The following is a 24,981-nucleotide window of genomic DNA, read 5'->3' on the forward strand; positions in this document are numbered from 1 at the left end:
AGATGCGAGGTGCTAAGTACTTCAAGCGCGAAGCGATTCCTTTCAGCATGCCAGCGCTGGTGTTACCGTTTGAACATCGGGCCGGGGAGGGGAACTCATTCCTGCTCCCGGTTACCACTCGCAACGTTTTGGGCGCTTGCCGACAGCACGGCTTTCATCCGCATTGTCGCTGCTTGGTCACTGATACCCTCGTTGACAAGCATGGCGAAGTGCAACTTGCCTTTCTTATGTTGCTCTTTTAAAGTTGCAACAATCTTGTTTATTGTCGTTATTCTGTCTTGCAAGGTACGCTTGTCACTGTACGTCACTGTACTCTTTCCTTACTAAATCCAAGTCATTCCGGCTGTCAGTCTGCTGTCCAGTCAAGTTGAAACCAGCAGCAAAAATGCCGCACAGCTCGAAAAGCAGCACCGTACTCTTCGATTGGTGGTTTCCGATTCAATCGACATGGAGTTCCAGCTGAGTGGATACCCCTTCGTGCCTTGAGCCATTTCAGATCTAGCGAGTGAACAACACACAATGGCGGACGGCGAAATCGAATTCCACGACGTAGTCATTGTCGGCGCCGGCGTCGCCGGTCTGCGTTGCGCCAGCCAACTGGGGCGTGCCAAGGCCATCAAGGACGTGCTGGTCGTGGAGGCATCTGAGCGTGTGGGCGACCGTGTGATGAGCAACACGAGCTTTATCCCGGGGCTTAGCATCGAGATGGGTGCCGAGTTCATGCACGGTGCCAACACGACACTCACTCGCATGGCTGAGGAGTACAACATCGGTCTGCGCGAGATCTTTACTTGGGCTCAGGTGAGGGATACAGTGCCAATGCACATGAACCAAATGCGTGTTTTAGTTGGTAGTCGCATCGATTAATCAGCCACTGATTCGCTCGCAAGAGCAGTGAGATAATCTTCTGGCCTTCATACGAATGCAAGAGCGAACGTCAGATCATGTTTCCTTAATTAGCATCTCCAGGGCGAACTTTGCGCTCATCTGCGTGCATTCGATGGCACAGTTCTTGTGTCGTTGAGTCTTGCACGTGTCCACCCGGGAGAAGTCAGTCTGGATTCATACATTTCAAACACAATCCATGTATATAAAAAAATTAAGCAGTGATACTTACGATCCATGGATTCAATTGCATGTATAGGGCGATGGTGGTCCGACTGAGCCTGCTCCGGATGGAGGCGTTGGCTACTACTACATCGGCGACCAGAAGCGAATGCTAAGGTATGACGATGAGGACGAGGAGTTCGTCAAGTTTAACGAGTCGGTATTCGACCTGAGCGACCTTGAGAATATCGATCAGATCCCGCCTGAGAAGTCTATGCGGGATTATTTCAACGAGATTGGTCTGTCCCCGTCCATGATGAAGCTGTGTGAGGCAGGATACGCTAACACGGCCGGTGGTCCGCTGGAGGACATTTCGATGCGTACTACATGTCGCTACGAGAAGCAGTGGATTGAGCTGGAGGACGAAGGTGACTACCGTGTTGTGCCGAGCTTTATGCGATTCGTTAACCTCTTCGCCGAGGGCGTGACAACTCGTCTCAACTGGCCTGTGGCAAGCGTGGACTACTCCCACAGCGACCGCATCATTGTGACCAACACATCGGGCAAGCAGATCTCGTGCCGCACGCTGGTTGTTACTGTATCGACTGCCGTGTTCTCGAAGATCGCCTACACACCGGCACTTCCTCAGGAGAAGATCGACGCCGTGGCGTCGTTCAACATGCGCCGTGCAGGTAAGGTGCTGCTGCACATGTCGGGTCGCTTCTGGCCCGAGGACGCACACGGTGTCGTGTGCTCGGATTGCTTCTTGCCGGAGTTCTGGGTCAACAGTACGCAGGGCATTGGCCACCTTAAGTCCAATGGCGATAAGTTGTGTGCTGAGAAGGAAGCCAGCACGTCTGAGGACAGTGAGACGCAATACCTGATTACGGGTTATGCCGGTGCGCTATACGCGGAGAAGTTTGTCGGCAAGGACCACGAGGAGATCATTGAGGGCTTCCTCGACCAGCTCGATATGATCTATGGAACCGTGGACGAGCCGTCTCCTGCGCGGAAGTTCTTCGTTAAGGGCACGTACAAGGATTGGGGTGACGAACCGTGGATCCGCGGAGGCTACGCTTATCCTCGCGTGGGTCAGTCCGACACGGCATCGTACGATCTTGCAGCGCCCGTGGACGGCCGCATCTTCTTCGCCGGTGAGGCGACAGCTTTCGAGCAGCCTGGGATGTCGGTGCATTCAGCCGTCGACACTGGAACACGCGCATCTGAGCAGGTGGTGCGTGCGCTGCAGGAGCTGTAGGTTGCCGTGCAGTTGAAGCAAGACAGATATCGTGCTCTGATTGGTTGGAATAGAAATAATCTTACCTATTGTAATGGAAAAACTGAAGGCCTTGCTGTGTAAATCCATGCTAAGGTGAAAAGCCTTCGATTCAAAATGGAACCAATTTATTGAACCTGTTTATTAGTTTTTGGTATGGTGGCCCGTGTATCGTACGCTCAAACTTGGTTTCGGTCATAATGCTGCTTGTGGTTGCAGCTTGTCTTGAACTCAAGGCGCGTGGAGAACGATCAGCTTGTCGTTGCGCCGCAAAATATTTATATAGGTAGTGTAGGCGGGCAGGAAGCGCAGAAGCATGTTGAAGGCTGCTGTGTTGGTGCCTCGCCTGCTTCAAAGCCGCTAGTGCGGTAGCGGGGTGGTCTCCAGAGCTGTCTGCTCAATAGTAGTTCACCTGCTCCTCGCGCTCCAGCCGGCTCAAAACGTGCTTCCCGAACGTGAAGCGCTTCAAATAGTCCTCGTTGTGTCGAATAATACATACAATGCGATGGCGGTCGTGGTCATCCGCACGCTCCAGCAATTTCTGCACCACGTAGTTGCCATACATGTGTTTCATCATGGGAAGAAGTGCACAGGACGCGCCACTTTCGTCACACTGAAGGATGAAGTCGACAATCTGGCTGATCTCCTCCTTCGTCGCATGTTCCAAGCAGGATTCCACGACGTTGCTCGCGTACTTGTGCTGGCTCCAGCGAGCGATCTCAGGAAGTACTGCTTGCATGACAATGTTGCGCTGGTCCGGCTCGCCGTGGCTGATAACGTGCTGCACGACGTAGTTCCCAAACTGGTCTTTCACAAGCTCGCGACACTTGTAAATGATCTCATTCAGCAGCGGGCGAATTTGGTTCGGCGCACAATGCTCCAACACGCGCTGAATCACACGGCATCCGTACGAATGCGTGGAGAGAGACGCGGCCTGGCCGACGAAGCTGTCGATAATGAACTGGATATCCTCCCCCGTCACGAAACGCTGGGGTCCCAACCCGTTGCATTCGACCGCTCTCTTCCAGGATGCCGCCTCAATGCACTTCTGCAGCACGTGATTGCCGTTCTGGTCAGTGACACACTTCATCACGTGGCCCTTTAGCTGCCGGATCAGCGCGAGTTGCTCTTCGACTTGAGTCACTTCCAGAGCACGCTGAATCACGCGGCACCCGTACACTTGCAGTGCCAGACTGATCATGTTGCTCGTCATCAGCTCCACCAGCATCTGCTGCTGTTCCAGTGATCCATACTCGAGAAATTTCTGGATCACATAGTTGCCAAACACGTCCGTCATCAACAAAAGCGAGTTTGGGAAGATCTCGTTGAACGCGTCGGCCTTAGTGCGTTCGTCTGCCTTCTCCAGCTTCTGCTGGATAAATCGCGATCCTGTCTGATCTTTCGCGAAGATGAAGAGGTGCCCTTTGATGGTGGACAATCCCCATTTCTCCGACTTGGGCGCCGAGTTAAATTCCTCCAGAAGACTGTTGGATGAGTACGAATGAGCGATCGGGTGAAAGTACTCGAATTCGCTTCGTCGAGATCCTCCGACCTTAGGCCTGTGCAGCATCTGCGGACGAGGCGCGTAGCCTCCGAAGTCATGACGCTCGTACTGTAGGTGGTCAACCACGGGGTACGACGGCCGAGCTTTGAACATCTTGTCAACGGGTTTCATACCGCGGTATTCGCCAGCATAGCCAAGAGGGAAACCTGACATGGCTGGGTTGTGACTAGGATGCAAAGTTGCGAAGTCCGCTGGCGCAAACCCGAAAGGCGAGGCTGTGAACGAGTAGGCGTCTTCGTTTGCGGCCCACCGCGACTTGCCGGCACCCATCATTACAGGGAAGCCCTGAACACCTTGGGCAGTCATGGCGTACGGTGACATATAGCCTTGTGCCATAGCTCCATGGTAAGTGCCACCAAAAGGAGGCTCGCTGGTGCTCCTGCCGAATGTGTGTCGGTGGCCATTCATTCCAGAAAGTCTGGCACCATTAGTGTGCTGCGGCATCCGAGGTAAACCTTCGAAGTCGTGGCCAGAACGACAGGCAGGTTCGTAGGGCGTAGCTGAGTGATAATTGCCGAGTCTGAGCTGCCCCATTCCTTCGTCGATGCCGAACACCGAGTGCATCTGCTGATCTCTTCCACCAAATGAAGGCCTGCGAGCAGGCAAACGATCGCCCTCAAACGGTCCGTACTCTGGTGAAGGCGTACGGGGGAAGTCCTCTTGAATTCGGTCGATCAAGGACATTCCAGGAGGAACTCGACATCCGACAGTCTTGCTGTCGCCACGAGACGATCCGTTCGGGATGGGCCTGGAGGTGGGTGCACTCGAGCGTGGAAAACTTTGCTTGACAGGCGACGTGGTGGGGCTCACCGACGACGTGAAGTCACCATCTTCGAAGTCGTTGTGAGGGTTCGTCCAGATATCCACCCCGCGGGGCTCAGCGCTTCGAGACAGAGGAGCATGTTCGTGATCCTGGAGCTGCTAGAGTGAAGGGACACAATAGTTAGAAGCAGTTTTAACCAAACGAAACCGAGTTCAACTAAAACGTACGAGATTGAGTGGCAGCGCATGCGACTCAGGCTCTTGGTTGTCCGTCGATTGATTCTCCTGCACAAGCAAACAAGTCAACCCATTGTGTCAGAGTCATTGGCTCGCTGGAATCCCATAGGAAAGAAACAGGTACCTTGCTCGACTGTTTCTGTGTTGTCGTTCCCCATGATGCCGGCAGCTTTCCGGCGTTCTCAGATGGGGCATCGTGTTGGCCTTCGTCTTCCGTCTGGTTGTCCACCGCCGCCTCGCCTTCATCCGACTCGCTGGGCGGCGTGGTCTGAGCGCTGGGCACGGAGCGCGAGTCCGTCTTGGATTGCAGACGCGGGGCACGCAGCGCAAAGCTGGCCGGTCGCTCGCTCAGCGCCTGAGAGGCGGAGAAGAGTAGTGAGGAGCGCGATTTGAGCCCTTCCGAGGACCAGAGCGAGTCCGACGGGTATCCGACCGGGTCCTGCAGCTTCACGCGCACTGGTTCGACAGGGTTGTCGTGGTGAACGGGCTTCTCCAACGCCGCGAGGTCCGATCCATCGAGGTTGGCGTCGCGCTGCGGCGGCGTAATGGGGGAGGGGACCCCGCCGCTGCCGCTCTTAGCAGGGCTCATTGAGTTGCTGTGGCCCATGGCGTGCGAGCAGTTGCTGGGTGTCGGAGTGCCGCTGAAACGGCCGGCAGTCGTCCACTTGCGCGGAAAGCGGCAAATTGGAGAATGACGCCGCTGTGGACGCGGGCGGGTGGGCTGGAGGAGGGGGTTATTTTCGCGAAACGGGCTCTGTGACAGGTTGCCCCACGTTCACTTAAAGCGAAAGGACCCACCCACGCCAAAAAGACGGAAACCTCAACGACAAGGAGGGTGGGTTTAGCGATTTGTTTCTTTTTGTTGCAATTAAACGCTGAAAACCATCTCGTGCGCGAATTTTCAACGGCCGCTCCTGCGTCGGCGCGTCTGAGATGGCGAGTGTGTAACATGACTGCGCGAAACTGCGTGGTGACCCCGTCGAGCGAGCACGGAGCTCCGTAGGCTGTAGATGGCGTCGCCATCCTTGGCTGGACAGAGCCTGCGGCAAACCGTGGGCGGTGGTCTGCTCGCATCGGAAATTTCAGATCGTGCACGTCGTCATGCATGCGGTTCACCACAGAGGCAGTTAAAGCTAGTGATTGCCTTTCATGGAAAAATCCGGAGCACGCATGTGTCGAGGCGTGATGTGACTTGACTGGAGCGGTCGTTACTTGCTGCTAGCTGTGTGCTGCGGGGCTTCCTCCGTCGGTAGCGACGTCGGAAGAAAGGGTGGAAGCCGTGCGTTATGCTAACGGCAAAGTTGAAGCGACGCGGGACGGATCGTCGACACGCGTTCCCAGAAGGGACAGTGACCATCACTCCGACAAGAGGCAAGTTGCCGTGCTGCGGGCCAGCTGGTGTCGGTCATTCGGCAACAACACATCTTGGTGACAGGCAAACGATAGGATCACAACGCGGCGGCTATGACTGCTCGGCCGGCGGAATGCCGCTGCCAGGCCCGCGGAAGTCGTCGAAACCAGGCTGGCTAGTCGGTGAAGGTGGCTTCATCGATGCATGCGAGATCGGATCGAACATGGGCAACCAACTACGTCAGGGGTCCGTATTGGCGCGGTATACGCACCTCCCCTTTCGCTTTAGACAGTGCTCGCTGCCGTGTTGCTTTAGGTAGCAAAAGGAAACATTGGTGCAAGTAGATACCCTCTCTTTCAAACAATTCTGTCGTGTATTTATTTGCATCGCTGGTGTTAAAGCGAGTGGACGCGAGTTATACGGCGGCGCGGAACGTCTAGCAAGGTCCTCGCACGCTCACGTCCACACGATGCGCCAGCCCTGTCGCAGTCGCAGCTGCTGACTACTCTGATCCAAGGCGCGCACTGCTGCGTAGCCCAGTGGAGACGATAGTCGACTCAGCCTAGTCGCAGATGCCAGACAGAGAGCCAGCACCTAAGGTTGAAGTGGCAGCAGCGGACACGTGCGCATCGGTCGCTTGCTTATGAGCTCTTGGGCTTCAGCGCCAGCAGTGCCACGGCTGCCACGCCCGCCGTCACCACCGAGGCCGTGGCCAACGCTCGCGTGGTCAAGTACCAAGGCTCGGCTGCGTCCGAAGTTGCTACTGTAGTCTCCTGCTGCTTCTTTGACTTGCGCGTGAAGATCGACGTTTCCTCGCTGCTTCCGCTCTTGCTAGTCGTATTGGCAGTCGTCTTGGTTGTCACGGATTTGATGGTCGAAGATGATGTCTCAAGATTGTCAAAGATGCCGCCCCAGGCCTTCTTCTCGTCGCGCTTCTGCTTGTCCACCAGCTTGCTCACCTTGTCCAGCAGCGTGCGGCACGACTTGTCTCGAGGGTTTAGCTTCACCGCCAACAGCAGATCCTGCTTGGCGTCCACGTACTTTTCCAGCTTCACACACGCCTGCGCGCGACGGAAGCGCGCCTTGGACGGCCACTCCTCGAACATGAGCTGCTCAGACATGCCCAGGCGCCCCATCCACGTGACGACGTTGCCCTCGCGGTTCTCGGCTAGCACCGTGAGAATACTCAAGGCGTTCGTGCACGCGATCTCGGCGTCTGTGTACATGTTCAGCTTCAACTTGCAGGCTCCAATGTTGAGGTGGCAACGGATCATTGTCTGAATGATGGTTGCCTTCTCCTTATGGGTTGCATTGTCCTGATCCACGCGCTGAAGGAACCCAAGCGAGCGCAGGTAGCTGTACACAGCGTCCTGCAGCTTACCCTCGCGGAATTCCTCGTTACCAGCGTCCGCGAGCTTGATGGCTTCGTTCACCAGGTCCTTCGTCGTCATGTCCGAGATATCCTTCACCGGCAGTTTGACGTCCTTACGCTGCATGAACATGTGAGCATAGTCGGTCTTGACGACCAGAACGTCGTCGTGTGGGCGGATCTCCTCCAGTACACCCAAGCCGTACGGGGTCGAAACCTTCATGTGCATACGGAGATGAGGCTCATCGGGCTCTTCCTTCACGACATTTTGGCGTAAGTAAGCAATGGTGTGGTTCTTCGACGCAGCATCCGTGTCCAATTGCACCACATACATCTTGGTCTCTGGTCGGAATGATACCACAACGCCTCGTCCAAACGGAGTCACAATGCGCGTCTTGTCCGCAAGAGGCGCTACACTTACGGCACCCGGGTGATGTGCATCGATAAGGAACTTGTTGCCAGGCAGGTAAAGCGCAGATCGTGCCGTCTCCTTGCCGAACGCAGCAGGGTGTCGTACTGGCGCATTCACAAGACGCGATGTGGACTTGTATCGTTCGATATCATCATCGTTCTCACGCTTCTTCTCTCGGAGTAGAGCCACCTGACGTTCATGACGTTCCCGCACAGAGTACTCGAACCTGATGCGCAGAAGTAGCTTTCCAGTAATGCCACTGCTTGCTACAGTGGTCGGTGCCTTCAAATCGAACCAATTTTCGTGCGGCATCTGGTCTTGGTAGTCAGTGCTGCGCAACTCCAGCTCTCCGAGAACGACATCCGCAATGACCTCAGCATTGCAGCTAAGCGAGACCTTCACGCTGAACTTCTTGGTCTTAGCACCTTCATACACCAGCGTCTCCTTCCAGCCTGCAGTTGCATTGTCCACAGCTTGCACGCCGGCAGTACGCAAGTGCTTCTTCGTGGTCTTCTCGAACGCTGAGAGCGGAGTCACCTGCGTAGACACGTACAATTCTGGCTGCGTATTGGTACTGACCGCCTGCACTGCCGCGTTCTTGTCAAGTGCCAGACCCTTGGCTGCCAAAACTTCGATGGTCACTCGTCCTGCCGCTTTACCAGTGCTGGTGTCCACATCCACACCGTTTTTGTTCTGTTTGCCTGCAGCGGATGCTGCTGCCACCTCTTCGGCGTGCTGTAACTCGTGCTCCAGCTGCACTGAAAGAAGCTCTAGCGGCGACAGCGCTACTTTCTCCCACATGAGCGAATTGCCAAGCCCCACAGACGACGCTGGCGAATCACTGAGCGATTGCACGTCGCTCATGCTTTCTTCGTAATCGACTGGTGATGTGTGATGGAGATCAACCTGTCACTAAAGCGCGGTTTCGGCCCGGTCAGCACTGATTCTAACCGGTCCATCTGATTCTAGCAACATTCAGATGACATACACCTGATAACAGCCTGATCCAAAATTAGACTTGACCGTAATCGTGACATCACATACCGGTACGCAGTTTTTCGCACAGAGCAATTCTACTCCCAATATGCGGATCCAGGCCGAGGCTGTGGCGGAGCCTCGCGCCGACGCAGAGGATTCAGACCAGCGTTTGCGCGTCATTCGCATAGACCGCAAGACGCTCTTGGCGCGTGCGAACGCGGCGCAGCGTCGACGTCGACGAGAGGAGCGCGAGGCGCGTAGACTTGGTAATCGCCGACGGTCTTCGTGGCTGTTTGGCGGCGCCAAGAGGCCGCGCGAGGATGCAGTGGGGCCACCGTCACCCTTCACCGGCAATGTGGTGGTGAGTGCCAAGTACAGCGCTTGGAACTTCGCTCCGCGCGTGCTGCTGGCGCAACTTAAGCGACCATCGAACGTCTATTTCCTGTTCATTGCTGTGCTCCAGACTATCCGAGAAGTGAGCAACACAAGCGGTATCCCGACTATTTTGCTGCCGTTGGCGGTGGTGTTTATATGTAGCGCAATCAAAGAGGCACTGGAGGACCGGGAGCGACATCGAGCTGATCGTGTGACTAATAGTCGACCGGTGTTGACGCTGACTCCCTTGGGCAGTTGGGAGCAGCGACAATGGGGAGACTTACGTGTGGGGGACATTGTCAAGGTGATGAATGATCAAACCGTCCCAGCGGACCTGTTCCTGTTGTCGGCGGAAGCAGTGGAACATGATGATGATGGTCCAAGACCACAACAACTGCAAGTTACAAACTCGCAAGGCTCTACTGACTTGGAAAAAGGGAAAGACTCTGCAATAGACAGATCAGAGCTTCTTCTAGACATTCAAGGCGATCAAGGACCAGTATCACCGAAGCAACAATCAGCAGAGTCCAACCTGGCATACATCGAAACGAAGTCTCTGGATGGCGAAACCAATCTCAAGATCCGCACGGCCATTCCGTTGGTGGCTTCGCTCTGTCGCGGCTCGAGCACCAAAAGCCGCACGATTGAAGGTGGCGGGTACAACGAACTGCGCGGTATGATGGTGTGCGAGCAGCCCAACAATCGTATTACCAGTTTCGATGGAACCTTTTCGGCGATTCTAAGCCCAGCTCAAGCGGAAATGCTGGGCGTCGCTGCAAATGACCCGAACAGTGCGCAATTGGCGGCCCCGGTGCAAACTGCCAGTCTTTTGCAGACCGAAATGACTGGCGATGGCCTCGTGCGTGTGCGTGTACCAGTTACAGCAAAGCAGATGATGTTACGGAGCTGTGTACTCCGCAATACTCGCTCCGTCACAGGTATGGTGGTTTTTACGGGTCACGAGACCAAGGTATTTTGCAGTAACACAGAGCCAGTTGTGAAGACCTCGTCCGTGGAGCGGCGACTCAATCGACTCATTATCGGGATCGTATTTATCCAGCAGCTCGTCTGCTTTCTCGGCGCGCTGCTTGGTGCCCACTGGATGCACACGGAGGGCGATTCGTTCTGGTATCTTCTCAGTGCTAGCGAACGACGACATCACAATCTGACTGGCGCTTCTACTTCTCATCCACTGGCAGAGCTCGCCAAGTTGCATCTGCGCTACTTCATTATCATGCAAAACTTTGTTCCTATTTCGCTGAATGTGTCACTGGAGTTCGTCAAGTATTGGCAAGCCTATTTTATCGAGCAAGACCTGGAAATGTACGACAAACCGTCCGATACGCCGGCCATGGTGCGATCATCAGCTCTGAATGAAGATCTCGGTCGCGTACATCATATCTTCACTGATAAGACGGGTACTCTGACGATGAACCTTATGCTTTTCCGTTACTGCATGGTGGGGGGTAAGCACTACGGCGGTCTCATGCAGGATAAAGATATGGAGGCTGAGATGTCAAACGAAACGTTGTCTACAGCTGGTGATTCACAGGATGGCCCAAGATTTGTTGACTTCGACCCGACAGAGCTCTTCGCCGACATTCACGCTGGTGGAGAGCAAGCGGAAACTCTTCGTCGATTCTTACGACACTTGGCATTATGTCATACGCTGATCCCCACTAAATCCCTCACTGAGATGTGCAGTACGTCGTTCCCGGAGTATTCTGCGTCATCACCCGACGAGCAGGCCTTGGTGTCTGCGGCGGCGTTTTGCAACGTCCGCTTTGTACACCGGACGCCCACTGCCGTGATGCTCTTGGAGCCAGGATGGACGTCACCTAGCTCGTACAAATTACTGAATGTGCTGGAATTTGACAGCGACCGAAAACGCATGACAGTGATCGTAGAGACTCCAGATGGGGCGATCGAACTCCTTTGCAAAGGCGCTGACAATGTTATTTTTGAGCGACTTGGTGCAGATCAAGCAGCAATGCCAGGTCGGATGTCGTCCGAACAAGCTTCGGAGCAGCTTACGCTTTATGCAAAAGCTGGTATGCGTACGCTTTGCCTCGCATACAAAACGATCAGCCGGCAGGAGTATGAAAATTGGAACGCCCGCTATACACAGGCACATGCTTCGATGGAGGAATTAGTTAAGCGACGTCAAGGTCGTGCGAATGCGATCGACCCGTTGATGAACGAAATCGAGCGCGACTTGGTTCTTCTTGGAGTCACAGCAGTTCAGGACAAACTGCAGGCTGGTGTGCCGGCGACACTACGCCTACTGCAAGAGACGAACATTAAGGTGTGGACCCTCACAGGCGATAAAATGGAGACGGCAGTGAATATTGGATACGCTAGCGCGCTGCTTTCTCACGACATGGATGTGCAGCAAATTGGTGGCGATGGCTACACCTCGACTGCTGCAGCACTGAAGGAATTATCTCAGCGCGGTGATCAAGAAGCCACTTCTTACCATCCATCGCCATTTCTGGCCTCACTGTCTTCTAGAACCAACGGAGGTAGAGGGATGCGGCGTTCGAGACGTCGAGCCTCAATCCAAACCGACAATTTCTTGGGAAGTGCGAAGGCTGCAATCAGTGAGTTTCTCTTTGGGCCACCAACAAAGCAAAAGCGAAAGCAGAAGCGACGACGTCCCCGAAATCGCCGGACGTCAAGGACTTCATCAGCGTTTAGCCAAACGCCAATGTATTCTTCAGTAGCGACGGATGCAGAATACGTCGACAGGTTCACGTCGGACGAAGAATCGCTGTACGACGTCGGAATCGAGGCTGATGATGAAGCTGTTCACACGCCTGAATATGGTTCTCTCGCTGGAAACTTAGACAGCCGCGAAGGCCGACAGAGTGGTTCAAATTCGCAGAAACTAGCGCTCGTGATTGACGGACAGGCTCTCGAGTACGCTCTTCGCCCTCAACTGCGTAGCTTGTTCTACCAAGTCACTCAGCAGTGCGCGTCAGCAGTCATTTGCTGTCGCGTGTCTCCCAAACAGAAAGCAGATATTGTTGAATTTGTTCGCGAATTTGAGCCCGACAGTGTTACACTTGCAATCGGCGATGGAGCGAATGATGTTGCGATGATCCAGTCAGCTCATATTGGTGTGGGTATATCCGGTCAGGAAGGAGCGCAGGCTGTGAATGCCTCGGACTATGCATTGGCTCAATTCCGCTTCCTTCAACGATTGCTGTTTGTTCATGGTCATTGGGCTTACCGTCGCGTGGCTAAACTCATGAGCTACATGCTCTACAAGAACGTGACATATGTGCTTACAACATTCTGGTTCGGATGCTTCTGTGGGTTTTCGGGTCAACCGCTTATCTTGGACGTAGCTGCTCAAAGTTTCAATGTGTTGTACACAAGTGTACCGCTGGTACTCTTTGCCGTGTTCGATCAGGATGTATCATCAACTAGTGCCGCCAAGTTCCCGTATCTGTACGCACTTGGGCAGAAGAATATCCTGCTCGCACGTCGCGTGTTTTGGCCGTGGATTTTTAACGGCGTGTGGCATTCGATCGTCATCTTCTTCGTTTCAGCCTGGGCATTTGAAGGCTTCGGTCTTAGTATCCGTGATTTCCCAGTTATCGCCACCGAGACTGGAAAAAGTGGCGGACTGGTGACGCTGGGGTTCGTGGTATTCACGAATCTTGTGATCGTGGTGAACCTGAAGTTGTGTCTCGAGACGTTCATGCTTACGTGGCAGTTCCTGCTCACGGTGACTGTATCTATACTGTTGTGGTTCGCTGCAGGATCCCTCATCTCGTTGCCTAACACGGGATTCCCGCAAGCCACTGGTGAGATGGAGTATCTTCAAGAGCTGCCGACTTTCTGGCTGGTCTGCCTCCTTGTGCTGTCGTTGAGTCTGTTGCGTGACGGCCTGTGGAAAATCGTACGACGGTTCTCGCTACCTTCGATGTATCACATTCTCCAGGAACGGGAGGTTATGGGCTTGCCGAACTCGCCTCGAGGTATGCTACGTGAACATCGGCGATCCGTGTCAAACACAGCGTGGTCCGATGAACCCGCTACAGTCGTTGACTACGCGAAGCTTTTCACCAGACTGGAAAGTCCGGAAGAAACTCTGATGCGTTCTTCTCCGCTTGGCGAGAGATTGATCGCGTCCCCGTTCTCCAGTTCATCCAGTGGCGGAGATACCATCGATCCAGATCATATGGCAGGCTTTCAAGGTCGAGAGAAGAAGCGGAATATTCGCATTCGCGGATCATTTCACTCCATCGACAGCTTCGACAGCTTTGATGCAGGTGTGGAGCCATCTTTCCTGGAAGCTCCTGGGTCCGTTGCCGCTACAAGTACGGTAAATGCAGCCATTGGATCGCGCACGTCATCTTTTGTTGGCTCGTACCATGGCTACGCGTTTTCAGAAGACGAGAATGTGGACAGCGACGTGGAAGCAGCGTCATCCAGAACAAGTCGAGGCGACGTCGACCAAACGAAGATTGCGTTAAGCCATGCTTCCATCAAGAAGGTTCTCAAGTCGGTTCGTGGTAGAAAGAATGCATAAAGTGTTTTGAATGTACACATCATGATGAAGGCAACGTTGTCTGTACAATGCTGTCAGCCTTGTCGACTTGGAGCGAGGGAGCCGTATGTCGCGAGTACTCGAGAGAGTTATGAATGGCATGAAGATACCTTCGTTCACTGTATGGGCGTGGAATGATGACGGACTCGCCGTGTTTCTCAACAATACAGCAATAGGGTCGTGCAATGCGTATAGGTTGGAAGTGGTCGCTGACAGCTTGCTTGTACGGGCGAGCATATAACACTCGCTCAGGCGGAGACGGTGGAGCTGCATTCTGCACGACCTCAGGATCAGTAGTTAAAGCTGTTTGTGGTTGCTGTGATTCCGTTGTTGCACGTAGCAAGAGAATAGAATTGAGCATGTGCTCCTACAAGGACATGGAGAATGAGATCGAAGAAGAGTGCCACAAAAAGCTAAATTCCCTACCTGCTCCCAGCGGCTCATATTCGATCTTTACTGCTGGGGGAAACCCTTGAGCAGAGCTGACAATGCCGTTATACCATTCTCCTTCATCAGGCCAGTACACTATCGCTCTTCTGTCGATTATGGCTCGTGCGTCGTGTGCATTCAGCGGCAGCAATTGTTGCATTTGAGTGTACTGAGCTGTACCAGTGATCGATTCAGGAAGCGGGCGTATGCTTGCTGAACCCTGCAGCTACAAGACATCAGAACTCCAACTATTAACAGGCCAAGACTGTGCGACTGCAACGCACCTCCCACTGCTGCTCGCCATCGTCGTAATGCACGAAATAGCGCGGTTCATTGACTTCCTTGACACTCTGGATCACGCCGTTAAACCACTCGTTTTCCTCTTTCCAGAATACCTGCACGCGCATCCCAACAGGTAGCAGACAACAGTCTGGTGAGCTCGAGGCCACTGCAACAACGGATTGGTCCGGTACGATGACATCGTTGTCCGATTCGAACGAGTCCGAGTAGTCGTCAAAGTCGTCGTCGTAGTAGTCCTGCTCCTCGGAGACAGCATTAGCAGAGCTGGAAACAACAGAGGTGGAGGCCTCAAAGTCGGTGCTGCACTCGCTGCTGGCCATCTCGTTGGACTGGCAGAATGCGGCGACTTCCACGCGGGAGCGCTACTTGTTCATCGCCGTTACGGAAAGTGCCTGATAGTAGTAACTCCCCCGACGGCATGGTAGTACGACTGAAAGGAGCCATCTGGTCGCAGCGGCCGTGACGCGTCGCGCGCAGCACATGCCGTTCAACGCGCCATTGGCGACTTCAACGTGTTGCATACAAGTTGCCTTTGTGTCGTCTCGGCGCTCGTCGGATTTCCAATTTGGATGTGCACGCGCGGGTGGGACCGGGCGACGGGGGGCAGCCAGTGCACATGATTCGCCTCTCGTTGCCTCGTTGCCCGGCGTAGGTTTACTTTGTGTGCGGTGCCAGCAGCGGAGAACATCACCAGCCCACGGTACTGCACCATTTCGACAGCTAGTTTGGACTCGGTTCTTTGATTTTCGTCCAACTTCAAAAGTTCACTGGCAGTCACAAGCTTCTGCGATGGTGGTGGACCTGGAGGAGGTCTTATCCACCATAGCCGGACATGGCCTCCTTGAAGAGTCTTCAGTGAAGACGATATCAAGCACACACAAAACTGTACAGTGCTGTACTGCACTGAATTGCAGCCGCGGATGCGATACGAGTTCTCCAAGCCTGCCGCCGTCGTCGGCATTTCGAGCGGGTCGGAAAAGAGCAGATCGTCGCGTTGCAGGTGCTGAATCTTGCAGATACCTAAACAAATTTGAGACGAATCTTGGTCCGCGTTTTCATCGGCGCTGCTACATGTAGCTTTTTACCTGGCACGAAAGAAATAGTGCGGATGGCAATGAGTAGGTTTTGGCAGAAGTCTCCCGTGATCAGCATCAACGCACGAAGCAACCCGCCCACTGCAATTTTTGGAATACATCAGCGAACATTCTCGGCGATTATGAAATTGTACGGTTCACTAACCGGACCGGTTAGGGTTCTGAATTAAGGAGGCGGTAATTGGTCCAAAATTGGAACACTTTAGGCTCATCTATTGGTCATAACACTGGTCAAGTTCTCTAATTGGCTGAAAAATACCCCGACCCACCGCGGTATTCTCCCTCGCACAGAGCCGGGCCATATGGCAAACCAAAAACTCCGATTTTCGGTCGGTTGCCTTCATTAGAGAATTTGCGCTGTAGAGGAGAAGAGTCAAACCAGAAAAGAGAAACAGGTACGGATTAGAACCACGTTGCTATTGCATTTGCACACGCCGCCTCGCAGTGCAGGACGACGGTCTATCGGTGCTGACTAACGACAACTAACGTGTGTTTGTTTCGTATGCTGCCTTTGCTTGTGCGTCTGCAGTAGTGCATTTTGTCGCATTAATCCTTTTTGCCAAGAAGAGTGAGATAGATCCTCACACACAAAACAAGTTGCAGAGCGAACCACACACGCCTAAAAACCCGTTTGTGCACGAGCTCCTTTTGTGCCATTTGTCCCTTCCTACACCACACGCAGGACAGCGAAAAGAAGCTGTCTGTACCCTTTCTGTGTGTGCCACTTGCTGCTCTGTTGCGCTTGCGCTCTCGCAGTTAGCTGGACTGAGGAACTGAGACGTCATCTGGCCCTGGGCTTCGATCGATCACCACACGCACACACAGCGCTGTCCGTAGATAATTCTGCCGCGACCTACTGAAAGACGGCACCGTGGCGGCGACAGCAGAAACCGAGTCCGAACACGAGACGGGAGTGGGCTAATTGTTGCACACACACAGGCACTGCAAAATTTAGCCAAAATCGTACGAAAGAACGGAGGGAGCCAGCGGAACCAACCAAATGACAGCGGAGGGCATGCGTGCCAAACGACGAACCACCTACCAAAACATGCACGAGATCGTCAAGTTGGCCAAGAAATACTCGCCCAAGCTGGTGAAAGGCTACAGCGCAGGAAACATTTCCGTCGTGGATAAAAAAAGCTGGCTAGAAGTATGCGATCGCAAACACCGGTACGTTTATCACGTCTCTTCGGGGTATTTAGAAAACGGCACGCATTAATGTTTTTTTTTTAATTTTGATTGGATAGATATGGAGCGAACTTGCGAGCGTATTATAAAGAATGGAAACGTCAGCCGATGGAGCCCACGAAACCGAGCTTCTGGGAATGGCTGGACGATGAATCAATTGAAGTCGCTGGTGTACCGAGAACGAAACTAGAACGCGAGACTGTGTTGTACTGTGATACGGCCGCTGAACGTCAGAAGTTTGCGCTCTCGGTGCAGAATGGACTCATTGTACATGACGCCTCGCAAGAGATCGTGGAAACTGGGCCGGATGGCTGGATTTTTGTTTTACGCGATGGTGTTCTCTACGGCTCTCAAAAGGAGACGAAGAAGATCCCTCGAATCCACCATACGAGCTTCGTGGGAGGCGAGTGTGTGCAGACAGCAGGCATGATGGTGATCAGTGACGGGGTCATTAAAACTATTTATCCCCACAGCGGTCACTATCGCCCATCCGAGTACGAACTGCTGGTGCTGCTGCGCTTCCTGGTGAATAATGGTGTAGACCTGAGCGACATAGATGTCGACGTGCAGCGAATCCAGAAAGTGTTTCGCGATACTGTGAACGGCGCACTCGTAAAGAAGCTGGACAACGCGCACTTCTGGAACGCGTACCGTGTATGGTACTTCTTGGAAGAGAAGCATCTCGCATGGAAAATCGGACTGTTTGACGAACTTGTCGAGACCGTTGGTCAAAAGACGGATATGCACGTGGCGCTGGAGCGATCGGAAATTCTGGAGGACAGCGTCATGGATGAGATGAACGATGAAGCCTCTGAGATTGCGTTTACGGATAGCGGATCTCACCGTCTGTCTCTCTTGCGACCCGCATACGACGCTCCTACTTTTGAAGATGCGGCGAAGCGGTTGACCACGTGCGATTTACAACCGTGAATCCCTTGACCGTGGCCATCTGAATCGGTTCTTTTTGCCTTCTTAACGCCAAGACACCACTATCACCACCTCCGCACCTTGGCAGCGGATGCAACACACATCAAGCAAGTATAATGTAATCTAGAGGGACCAGAGACATGGAGGGGCTTTCTGGTGTATTGGTAGTTAGCATATTGGTAGTAGCAACAGGGAAGACGAAGTCGAAGCAGCAGGAGGAAGTCAGTATTGGAGCGCAGGGCGCAACATTCGACATCCTCGCGACTGCAGTGGTGCGTTTGATTTTTATTTTATGAATGTGAGTTTCATGATATTTTGCTTGGTCTTGTTCGTAAGTTCAATGGCAGGAGTTTGGGCCGTTTTGCTGAAACAACCGCATGCTTGGCTAAATGTGTTCTTGCTGGCAGTAAATAGACGTTTATTTTCTAAGGTAATGTCGCGGCGTGGCAGCGACACCAGGAGCTCCAACGACTGCGCTAGGACTGTGGAAAGAAGCAAGCGTGATGTTAGTGCTCCAGTGCTCAGCCAGATCCACGTATCCTGCTACGTCACTGCTGCGAATCGCGCTACGCCGGTTTTCGAGGTTCTTCCACAGCAAAACTGCGTGCGAGTGGCAAACAAACCAGCAAATGATTCGTCCTCGGGCGGTGGAACAATTCCAGCAGTGTTAAGTACCTCCCCTAGTGGCAGTGGTGCAGTGTCTTCGGCCGAATGGACTTTACATTCAGTATTTTCGTCAAGTTCGCCGTCACACGCAATCGACTTTTTCACTGAAATCACTTTACCTGCATTACGAACAGCACGAGACGGTATCAATTCAAATGTTGTCGTGTGGGGCGTACATCCGACGCAGAAGTTTCGGCTGCTATTCGGTAAAAGCGTTGGCGGAGGAGGCTTCGCACCACAACCTGAAATGGCTGTGAACGACGTTGTAGAGCTGTATGGTCAGCTAGTGGGAATGCTTCACGCTTTCTTTTCTCAATTAGATATTGGATCAGGACGGCTTCAAGATGGAAAAAGTGAACCGTGGCGACTAGGAATCAGCAGCTGGATCATTGTGAACAACCAAGCGATTGACTTGTTGAAGACTCCGACTGTGGATACAACTAGGATGAACTCTCCAGCCGAACCGTTGACGTTTGTTTCGCTGGAAGCTCCATCTTTGGCCACTGCATTTCGTATTGTGCAGACTGCAAAGACCAATCGCATTGTACGTAAACAGAACGCAGAGAATGTTCACTTTTTCGTACGGTTGGCTTTGTTTCATGGTGGCCAGGTCAGCACAGTTCATCTCGTGGATCTCGTCGACCAAAAGGATTTTCAGGATCAGGTGTCGATACAAGAAAAACTCGAGCTTTACAATATTTTGCAAGATTTAAGGCAGCCGGAAGCTACTTCAAGACAAAGCGGTCGCGCTTCAGCTACTGGCGGCGGATCCAGTGCATCGCTGAGTTCTGCAGGTAAAATGGTGCTATCCAACTTCATGATTCCATTGTTGACTGCGAATGCCAAGACTTTTCTGTATGCCAACGTGATCGACTCTCGTACCAGCTTGCGCGAAAGCGTGCAGATGCTGAATGCAGTGGCCAATCTTCGAGGCTTTGCATGTGTTTGTAGGCCTCTTCGTGGCGTGTCATTTGAGCAGTTATGTTTTGTAGCTAGCTCAAGTGAGCCCGACAAACAACAATTTCCCCATCTAACCGAGCAGAGCAGACGTACCTCTGAAGCAGAGACACTGAGTCGCTCGCCATCACTTACAACATTATCTCCGACGTTGATAAATTCTGAAATCCCGGACAAGCTCTCTTCATTCGACCAGTTATCAACTTTAAATGGAGTGGTGGAGTCTGAAGCTATGAGTTGGTTAAATGTATTTGCTCAGCGAAAGCGAGACATACTCGGTGGCTCCATTGACACGATCGGTACGACAACTTCAGCAGCTAAAGTTCCTGAACATCGTGTTCCGGACACAGCATCTTCATCTGGCTTCGAAAATAGAGTGGAAAGTGAAAAGCTTCACGAGGATTATACCGCACCAGATACACGACCGTCAATAACCGATCTATATGAACAATTGCGCGAGTCTTTGGAAGATGTCAAAGAGATCGAATCGGGTAAACCAGAGAATACTCGAGTATCACATTGCTCGCTTCATTCTGTGCCTCCTCATCCGGAGTCTCACACACCACTACCAATTGTTGACCAAAGTACAGAAGAAGACTTTGCGCAGGTTGGATATAGCAGGAGAACTCTTGGAAGTATTCTGCGGCATCAAACCGAACAATCGCAGCAACTTGATGAAGAGTTAACTTCTTGGGCCCCGCCAGTAAATGGCCACCCTTTAACTCCTCTTGCTTCTTACCGTGACGCTGACTCACGTCCGGAGGTTGATTCGGTAGAACCAGCAGTGAATTCAGCCCCACCATCGATATTTGTATCAGCAGCGGGAGCTTTGGCTGCAATGCCTCCTTTAGCGTCGTCGAAACCTGATTCTTTCAAGTTAGAATCATTGAAAAGGGCCGGTATCGCTCCCTGCGTGATGGAACCTCCGAATGTAGATGGTTTGGATGTTAAGACGGCTCAAAGAGTTCAAGCTGCAGATGCAACTTTACTCAGGAAGAACTACGACGCTCTGCTCTCAATTGTACGCGAGCAGCAGCAAGCAAAAGAGGCAGCAGAGGCTCGAGCGGCTGAGGCAATCCAGGACCAGGAAGAGATGCGTGCTATGTTCGAAGTCCAAATCGAAAACATGAAGCTAGCAAATGTTGGACTTCGAAGCAAGCTGCGTGCTCTAGAGAATCGCACATCACTTCCTCAAGTATTTAAGCAGTATGAACAGGAGTTAAGCACTCTTCACGCTCAGGTACAAGAACTCCAAACTCGAAATGTCACGCTTGAACTCCGGGTAACGTCAAGCATTATTTTGCTATCTCACTTGAGCGTATTTACCGAGATGTGTACTTGACAGACAAGTGGCCCAGAAGGAACTGTGATGGGAGCGAGTGGGTCTTCAATTGAGTTGAAGAAGAAGTACCGGCAAGCGGTCGAAGAGAAATTAGAATTGGAACGAGAAGTTATGGAGCATCGAAAAAGAGAAAGGTTGGTACAACTACAAGATGTTGTTGAGTGCGGCTGTAATTCATGCTTGCGATGCAGGCAACTTCAAGTCCACAGTCGGGTGGCTGGCGAATCTACTCGGCGTGCAGATCAGTTATCACGGTATACAGAGCGAATGTTGTTTTAACTGCAATGCAAACTTACGAATTTGTTGCATTAGGGATTTAAACAACAAAGAGGAAGACCTGGTTGCTACCCGACTGAGTAAGCAGCGTTTGAGTGCAGAAATGAACCAGGCGATTGAAAAAGCAGATCAACTGCATCACGAGAACGAGAAGCTTCTGCAAGAGAAAGCAGCCACGACCGAAGAGCTTTTAGCCACCAGGATGTACCTGGCCTCGCTTGAAAATGTGCGTTGGTATTTGTAGCAGCATTGCACGGATGTCGTTGGTAAACTGGTGACAACGAATTTTGTAGGAGAAGAAGAAAGCGTCAATCCTCGATCGCTTCGTTGAGAAGCATGGTGATCGCATGAGCAAACTCCGTCAACACGGGCAATTCTCATCTGGCAGCAAAGGCGAGGGTTGGCACCGCGACCAGTTCGCACGTGAGTGTGAAGATAAATTACTTGCAGCAGTCAAGCGATCACTTCCACATGCTGTGCCGCTATGCAACAAGATACTTCGCCGTCTCGAGATGCAGGAGCTGTCATTACGCGAGTTCTCCGAGCGCGAAGTGGACTTCATTAATCTTCTCGTCGAGCTCGTATCGGACCAACCTACAGTCTCACTTAAGCAAATGATTGAGCAGGAGATGAATAAGCTTCAATCATAATGTACGCTGATACTAAAAAGACAAACATTTGTGTTGGCAAATGCCAAAGAGAGAGTATTCACTCCTCCATGATTCTGCATTGCCATACTTAATGTGTCTTTCCTTCTCTCTACGATAACAATGCTCGAGACGGCAGTACCACAACGTGGCACTTAGTCGACCGTGGCCATGGCGACGTCCTGCTCCGTGAACTTGCCCTTCTCGGTCTCGGACACGGCGCGGTTCTTGCGCTCCAGGATCTTCTTGCGGTCCTTGTCAAGCTTGAGCTTGGTGATGACCACCTTGGAGGCGTCAATGCCAATGGGCACCGAGGCGCCGTTGGCCTTCTCGCGCACCACACGCTCGACGTGGATGACGAACTTCTTGCGGTACACGGCGGTCACGCGGCCCTCACGGGACTTCTGCGAGCCACGCACGATCATGACCTCGTCCTCCTTGCGGATGGGCATGCTGCGAACCTGAAAATGTCAATAAAAGCAGTTCTCATGAGCCTAAAACGTCACCATCGGCCCGGTAATGACCAGAGTTTTGTAGCTGTCGTCCTGTGAAAGGGGTCGACACTTACGGTTCCCGCGATGCCATGAAGTGCCAGACTCCTTGACGAGTTTCTGACATGGACTTACAGCGCTGAAAGTACCAGTGTACTAACTTACATTGTACTTGTTCTGCAGCTCCTTGGACAGAGGGGCGCTCATGAGCACACGACGCTGGGTCGAGTGGGCGCCGAAGTGGGCCTTGCGGCTTTTGCGGCGCGACGAGGACACGGTCGAGTTGAACTTCACTGTAGTTTCATTCGTAATCAATCACGTTCGAGTGAGCATTTTGTTCCTGTTGGCATGGGCATTATCTATAGAGAAGGCGACGTACTCTTGTTATCACGTAAGAAAAGAGATACTGGACGCTGCGCTGTGGTGTTGGATGAAGGCCTCAGAAGCCAACCAAAACGAGGTCGATTATTGGCGGTTAATGGAGACGGTTAGATGTTAGGGGAGTAATTGGACCGGTTCACTGGTACATGGTACCACTTGTTACTCCAATTGACGTTGTTGGAATAATGGACGCTGGCGGACGAAATGGTAAGCCGACTTATGACATTAATGAACTGCAGGTGCTTATGGTATTAAGAGGCGTGTCTTGTGAGGCGTCTGCAGACTGTTTCTTGCCGATCGGCTTGTGTTGCTTCGCGCTCTGGTGGGCACTACCATTTTTTGCTTTAGAGCGTGCTGTTGGGGGGACAAGTGGTGGATTAATTGTTTGCCTTCAACGATGAGCACGAGGAAATCAATCGACGTACCTCTTGAATAAGGGTGGCAGGATCGGTGGCAGTCTGCACACGAGAGTTTTTCATGATGGCAGCTGCACTGGGCCTCTTTGTTGGATCGGGGTGCATCATCTTTACGTTTACATGACAGTCATGTCAGTTCCAACACCAGACATTGCAATACACGCATGGATAATTGTTTTCGTACCTGTAGAATTATCTCACCGAGTTCCTTCGAGTACTCTGGAGACAAGGAAGGCAAATCTCCATCCCTAAGGTCATGCCACTTCTTTCCAGCTTCTGGCAAAACCATTCCAGTCGCAATTTCCAGCATCATAATGCCTGCGATATAACACGTCAACCATGAGTATCATCACGCCTTCAATACCTATTCGGATTAAATCAGCTTACCAAGACAGAAAATATCCGCTGAAGGTAGTCGGTCCGCGCTGGAAAGGAGCTCCTTCGCCATGTACTTCGCATCTCCTTCAAGATCGCTTATTTTTCTCGACGCTTTGGCAGATATCACCACTTTTCCAGCCATACCGAAGTCTCCGATCTTTAAACGTCCGTCTCCCGTGATAAATATGTTGTCAGGTTTGATATCCAGATGAACAAGACCGTGGTCACCAAGAACTTCGAGTCCGCTTGCAACATCCCGTAGGATACTCCACAAGTAGCTTTCAGGAAGAGCCTCCCGGTTTCGCGTCATAATAAAATCTTGTAATGTGCCTCCCTCGCACAGTTCCATTTGCAAGTAGAAAAAACCTGCATTCAAATGCACGATTAGTAAATAAATCGCCGGCAATTATAGTCGCATAAACGAAGATGTACATACCATTCTCCTGCCACGCTTGATAATACCGAACGATGTTGTCGAAGTTGTGTCGTGACGATGCCAACTTCTCTAGGATGGTAATTTCTTGGGCCAACAGATCACTTGTAGAGTCATCACCACATACGTAAGTAAAACAGCTATCAAATACATTTCGCCAGCATAAATTCCATACCGTTCTCGGTCATTTCGCAGCTCTTGCTTCGACTTCTTGACGGCGAAAAGCTCTCCACTCTTTGGATCTCGGACCTTTGCCAGCACACGGAGTGAGTCAATCAATACACGCGAAGCACCTGATTCAAATAAAATCTCATCACACCTTGAATACTTCTGCCGACACGCCTGCTCCAAGCCAACGGATGGTTTGCAAACTTTCAAACGAACTGACAAACTGGTTCTGTTCGACAACGAATCACAATTCAGATCCTTCATTTGCCAAAACATCTTCACCAAAACTCACCGGACAATCTGCAACGCTGAGTCTCTTCAGAACTATGTTTCTCCTTTGTGAGCGTCGGCGAATATGCACAGGACTCTTCATCGACAAAATTGTTCCAAGGTTATGACTAAGCAACGTCGCTGGACTCGCACACGGTGGCGACACCGATCTACTACACCTACACCAATCCATATCATACCAACAATTAGACCCAATTCAACTAATCACAGTGCATTCTTTACACCACCGTACCGTGTGGCGAGCCCTGGTCTCCTGTGCGTCGGTGTGCTCTGCTCCGAGCTGGATCGTCGTTGTTGCTGTATCTTGTTGGGTGATATCAATTCGCGCCGACGGTACGGAGGGTCCTGCCTACCATACACACCGAGACGCTCCATGCGTCGTGTGCGGTAGCGAAATGTTCCCCCGGCCGCCGCTGCTTTAGTATTACTTGGGCTTGTATCATCATTGCTATCGTTGAGTTTGCAGCGGTTCTCCTGATCTACTTCTTCGTTGCTTTCGTCGTCATCGTCGCTGCTGATGAAGCTCAGCGTTTTGTTTACACGTGGGGATGAGGCCTCTTCCATTGCGGCATGCAGAGAGCGCGCCCGCATCGGCGACGGAGACGCCGAGTTCCGCACCATTTTCGCTTCCTAATTGCCGCCAATTTTGGTCTTTGGTACAATTTGCC

The 24,981-nt window shown here is 52.3% G+C and overlaps 13 protein-coding genes across 15 annotated transcripts; 5 read left to right on the forward strand and 8 right to left on the reverse strand.

Annotated features, from left to right (window-relative positions):
- Positions 1 to 95: 95 nt before the first annotated feature.
- On the reverse strand, positions 96 to 203 carry PPTG_22366 (hypothetical protein; the record flags this gene model as incomplete). The annotated part of the gene is made up of 1 exon (XM_008903407.1): positions 96 to 203. One exon carries the CDS (start codon positions 201 to 203, stop codon positions 96 to 98), a length of 108 nt encoding a protein of 35 aa, XP_008901655.1.
- Positions 204 to 362: 159 nt separating this feature from the next.
- On the reverse strand, positions 363 to 770 carry PPTG_22367 (hypothetical protein; the record flags this gene model as incomplete). The annotated part of the gene is made up of 1 exon (XM_008903408.1): positions 363 to 770. One exon carries the CDS (start codon positions 768 to 770, stop codon positions 363 to 365), a length of 408 nt encoding a protein of 135 aa, XP_008901656.1.
- Positions 771 to 1,216: 446 nt separating this feature from the next.
- On the forward strand, positions 1,217 to 2,305 carry PPTG_08291 (hypothetical protein; the record flags this gene model as incomplete). The annotated part of the gene is made up of 1 exon (XM_008903239.1): positions 1,217 to 2,305. The coding sequence occupies one exon, from the start codon at positions 1,217 to 1,219 to the stop codon at positions 2,303 to 2,305; it is 1,089 nt and encodes a 362-aa protein (XP_008901487.1).
- Positions 2,306 to 2,390: 85 nt separating this feature from the next.
- On the reverse strand, positions 2,391 to 5,748 carry PPTG_08292. Of its 2 annotated transcripts, XM_008903240.1 has the most exons (3): positions 5,011 to 5,748; positions 4,878 to 4,934; positions 2,391 to 4,805 (listed from the first exon to the last, which is right to left on the reverse strand). In XM_008903240.1, the coding sequence occupies exons 1-3, from the start codon at positions 5,491 to 5,493 to the stop codon at positions 2,721 to 2,723; spliced, it is 2,625 nt and encodes an 874-aa protein (XP_008901488.1). In that variant the 5' UTR covers positions 5,494 to 5,748; the 3' UTR covers positions 2,391 to 2,720. The 2 variants fall into 2 exon arrangements, with proteins under 2 accessions (XP_008901488.1, XP_008901489.1); XM_008903241.1 differs by having other exon boundaries at positions 4,878 to 5,748.
- On the forward strand, positions 5,006 to 6,613 carry PPTG_22368 (hypothetical protein). The gene has a single exon (XM_008903409.1). The coding sequence runs from the start codon at positions 6,173 to 6,175 to the stop codon at positions 6,554 to 6,556; it is 384 nt and encodes a 127-aa protein (XP_008901657.1). The 5' UTR covers positions 5,006 to 6,172; the 3' UTR covers positions 6,557 to 6,613.
- Positions 6,574 to 8,943, reverse strand: PPTG_08293 (hypothetical protein). Its single transcript, XM_008903242.1, has one exon. It carries the CDS (start codon positions 8,880 to 8,882, stop codon positions 6,879 to 6,881), a length of 2,004 nt encoding a protein of 667 aa, XP_008901490.1. The 5' UTR covers positions 8,883 to 8,943; the 3' UTR covers positions 6,574 to 6,878.
- On the forward strand, positions 7,819 to 14,520 carry PPTG_08294 (hypothetical protein). Its single transcript, XM_008903243.1, has one exon. The coding sequence runs from the start codon at positions 9,103 to 9,105 to the stop codon at positions 13,909 to 13,911; it is 4,809 nt and encodes a 1,602-aa protein (XP_008901491.1). The 5' UTR covers positions 7,819 to 9,102; the 3' UTR covers positions 13,912 to 14,520.
- On the reverse strand, positions 14,220 to 14,978 carry PPTG_08295 (hypothetical protein; the record flags this gene model as incomplete). Its single annotated transcript, XM_008903244.1, has 3 exons — positions 14,220 to 14,296; positions 14,356 to 14,578; positions 14,643 to 14,978. 3 exons carry the CDS (start codon positions 14,976 to 14,978, stop codon positions 14,220 to 14,222), a joined length of 636 nt encoding a protein of 211 aa, XP_008901492.1.
- A 167-nt stretch (positions 14,979 to 15,145) lies between these two features.
- Positions 15,146 to 15,619, reverse strand: PPTG_08296 (hypothetical protein; the record flags this gene model as incomplete). The annotated part of the gene is made up of 1 exon (XM_008903245.1): positions 15,146 to 15,619. The coding sequence occupies one exon, from the start codon at positions 15,617 to 15,619 to the stop codon at positions 15,146 to 15,148; it is 474 nt and encodes a 157-aa protein (XP_008901493.1).
- A 485-nt stretch (positions 15,620 to 16,104) lies between these two features.
- On the forward strand, positions 16,105 to 18,193 carry PPTG_08297. 2 transcript variants are annotated; one of them, XM_008903247.1, is made up of 3 exons: positions 16,105 to 16,147; positions 16,282 to 16,922; positions 17,000 to 18,193. In XM_008903247.1, exons 2-3 carry the CDS (start codon positions 16,753 to 16,755, stop codon positions 17,868 to 17,870), a joined length of 1,041 nt encoding a protein of 346 aa, XP_008901495.1. In that variant the 5' UTR covers positions 16,105 to 16,147; positions 16,282 to 16,752; the 3' UTR covers positions 17,871 to 18,193. The 2 variants fall into 2 exon arrangements, with proteins under 2 accessions (XP_008901495.1, XP_008901494.1); XM_008903246.1 differs by having other exon boundaries at positions 16,105 to 16,922.
- Positions 18,194 to 18,300: 107 nt separating this feature from the next.
- On the forward strand, positions 18,301 to 21,770 carry PPTG_08298 (hypothetical protein; the record flags this gene model as incomplete). The annotated part of the gene is made up of 5 exons (XM_008903248.1): positions 18,301 to 20,772; positions 20,836 to 20,966; positions 21,024 to 21,086; positions 21,145 to 21,334; positions 21,402 to 21,770. 5 exons carry the CDS (start codon positions 18,301 to 18,303, stop codon positions 21,756 to 21,758), a joined length of 3,213 nt encoding a protein of 1,070 aa, XP_008901496.1. The 3' UTR covers positions 21,759 to 21,770.
- Positions 21,771 to 21,785: 15 nt separating this feature from the next.
- On the reverse strand, positions 21,786 to 22,791 carry PPTG_22369 (ribosomal protein L24). Its single transcript, XM_008903410.1, has 3 exons — positions 22,626 to 22,791; positions 22,412 to 22,539; positions 21,786 to 22,216 (listed from the first exon to the last, which is right to left on the reverse strand). Coding segments are annotated over exons 1-3 (435 nt in total). The 5' UTR covers positions 22,627 to 22,791; the 3' UTR covers positions 21,786 to 21,910.
- A 4-nt stretch (positions 22,792 to 22,795) lies between these two features.
- Positions 22,796 to 24,960, reverse strand: PPTG_22370 (WEE protein kinase). Its single transcript, XM_008903411.1, has 9 exons — positions 24,546 to 24,960; positions 24,315 to 24,471; positions 24,174 to 24,251; positions 24,030 to 24,103; positions 23,858 to 23,958; positions 23,431 to 23,787; positions 23,228 to 23,361; positions 23,053 to 23,151; positions 22,796 to 22,981 (listed from the first exon to the last, which is right to left on the reverse strand). Exons 1-9 carry the CDS (start codon positions 24,932 to 24,934, stop codon positions 22,871 to 22,873), a joined length of 1,500 nt encoding a protein of 499 aa, XP_008901659.1. The 5' UTR covers positions 24,935 to 24,960; the 3' UTR covers positions 22,796 to 22,870.
- Positions 24,961 to 24,981: the final 21 nt, after the last annotated feature.

Source organism: Phytophthora parasitica (genome assembly GCF_000247585.1).
Source record: "Phytophthora parasitica INRA-310 unplaced genomic scaffold supercont2.15, whole genome shotgun sequence".
Lineage (NCBI taxonomy): Eukaryota > Oomycota > Peronosporomycetes > Peronosporales > Peronosporaceae > Phytophthora > Phytophthora nicotianae.

What these genes read in the sequence shown, in the direction of transcription:
- PPTG_08294 (XM_008903243.1), top strand. Translation starts at nt 9,103, where the DNA reads ATGCGGATCCAGGCCGAGGCTGTGGCGGAGCCTCGCGCCGACGCAGAG.
- PPTG_22370 (XM_008903411.1), bottom strand. Translation starts at nt 24,934, where the DNA reads ATGGTGCGGAACTCGGCGTCTCCGTCGCCGATGCGGGCGCGCTCTCTG. An exon ending in TCAGCGTTGCAGATTGTCCG is followed by an intron (nt 24,252 to 24,314) that starts GTGAGTTTTGGT and finishes GTTGTCGAACAG; the next exon opens with AACCAGTTTGTCAGTTCGTT. An exon ending in TCAAGCGTGGCAGGAGAATG is followed by an intron (nt 23,788 to 23,857) that starts GTATGTACATCT and finishes ATTTGAATGCAG; the next exon opens with GTTTTTTCTACTTGCAAATG.
- PPTG_08292 (XM_008903240.1), bottom strand. Translation starts at nt 5,493, where the DNA reads ATGGGCCACAGCAACTCAATGAGCCCTGCTAAGAGCGGCAGCGGCGGG. An exon ending in CACAGAAACAGTCGAGCAAG is followed by an intron (nt 4,935 to 5,010) that starts GTACCTGTTTCT and finishes TTGCTTGTGCAG; the next exon opens with GAGAATCAATCGACGGACAA. An exon ending in ATGCGCTGCCACTCAATCTC is followed by an intron (nt 4,806 to 4,877) that starts GTACGTTTTAGT and finishes TCACTCTAGCAG; the next exon opens with CTCCAGGATCACGAACATGC.
- PPTG_22369 (XM_008903410.1), bottom strand. An exon ending in AGCTGCAGAACAAGTACAAT is followed by an intron (nt 22,217 to 22,411) that starts GTAAGTTAGTAC and finishes TGACATTTTCAG; the next exon opens with GTTCGCAGCATGCCCATCCG.
- PPTG_08297 (XM_008903246.1), top strand. Translation starts at nt 16,753, where the DNA reads ATGACAGCGGAGGGCATGCGTGCCAAACGACGAACCACCTACCAAAAC. An exon ending in GTATGCGATCGCAAACACCG is followed by an intron (nt 16,923 to 16,999) that starts GTACGTTTATCA and finishes TTGATTGGATAG; the next exon opens with ATATGGAGCGAACTTGCGAG.
- PPTG_08293 (XM_008903242.1), bottom strand. Translation starts at nt 8,882, where the DNA reads ATGAGCGACGTGCAATCGCTCAGTGATTCGCCAGCGTCGTCTGTGGGG.
- PPTG_22368 (XM_008903409.1), top strand. Translation starts at nt 6,173, where the DNA reads ATGCTAACGGCAAAGTTGAAGCGACGCGGGACGGATCGTCGACACGCG.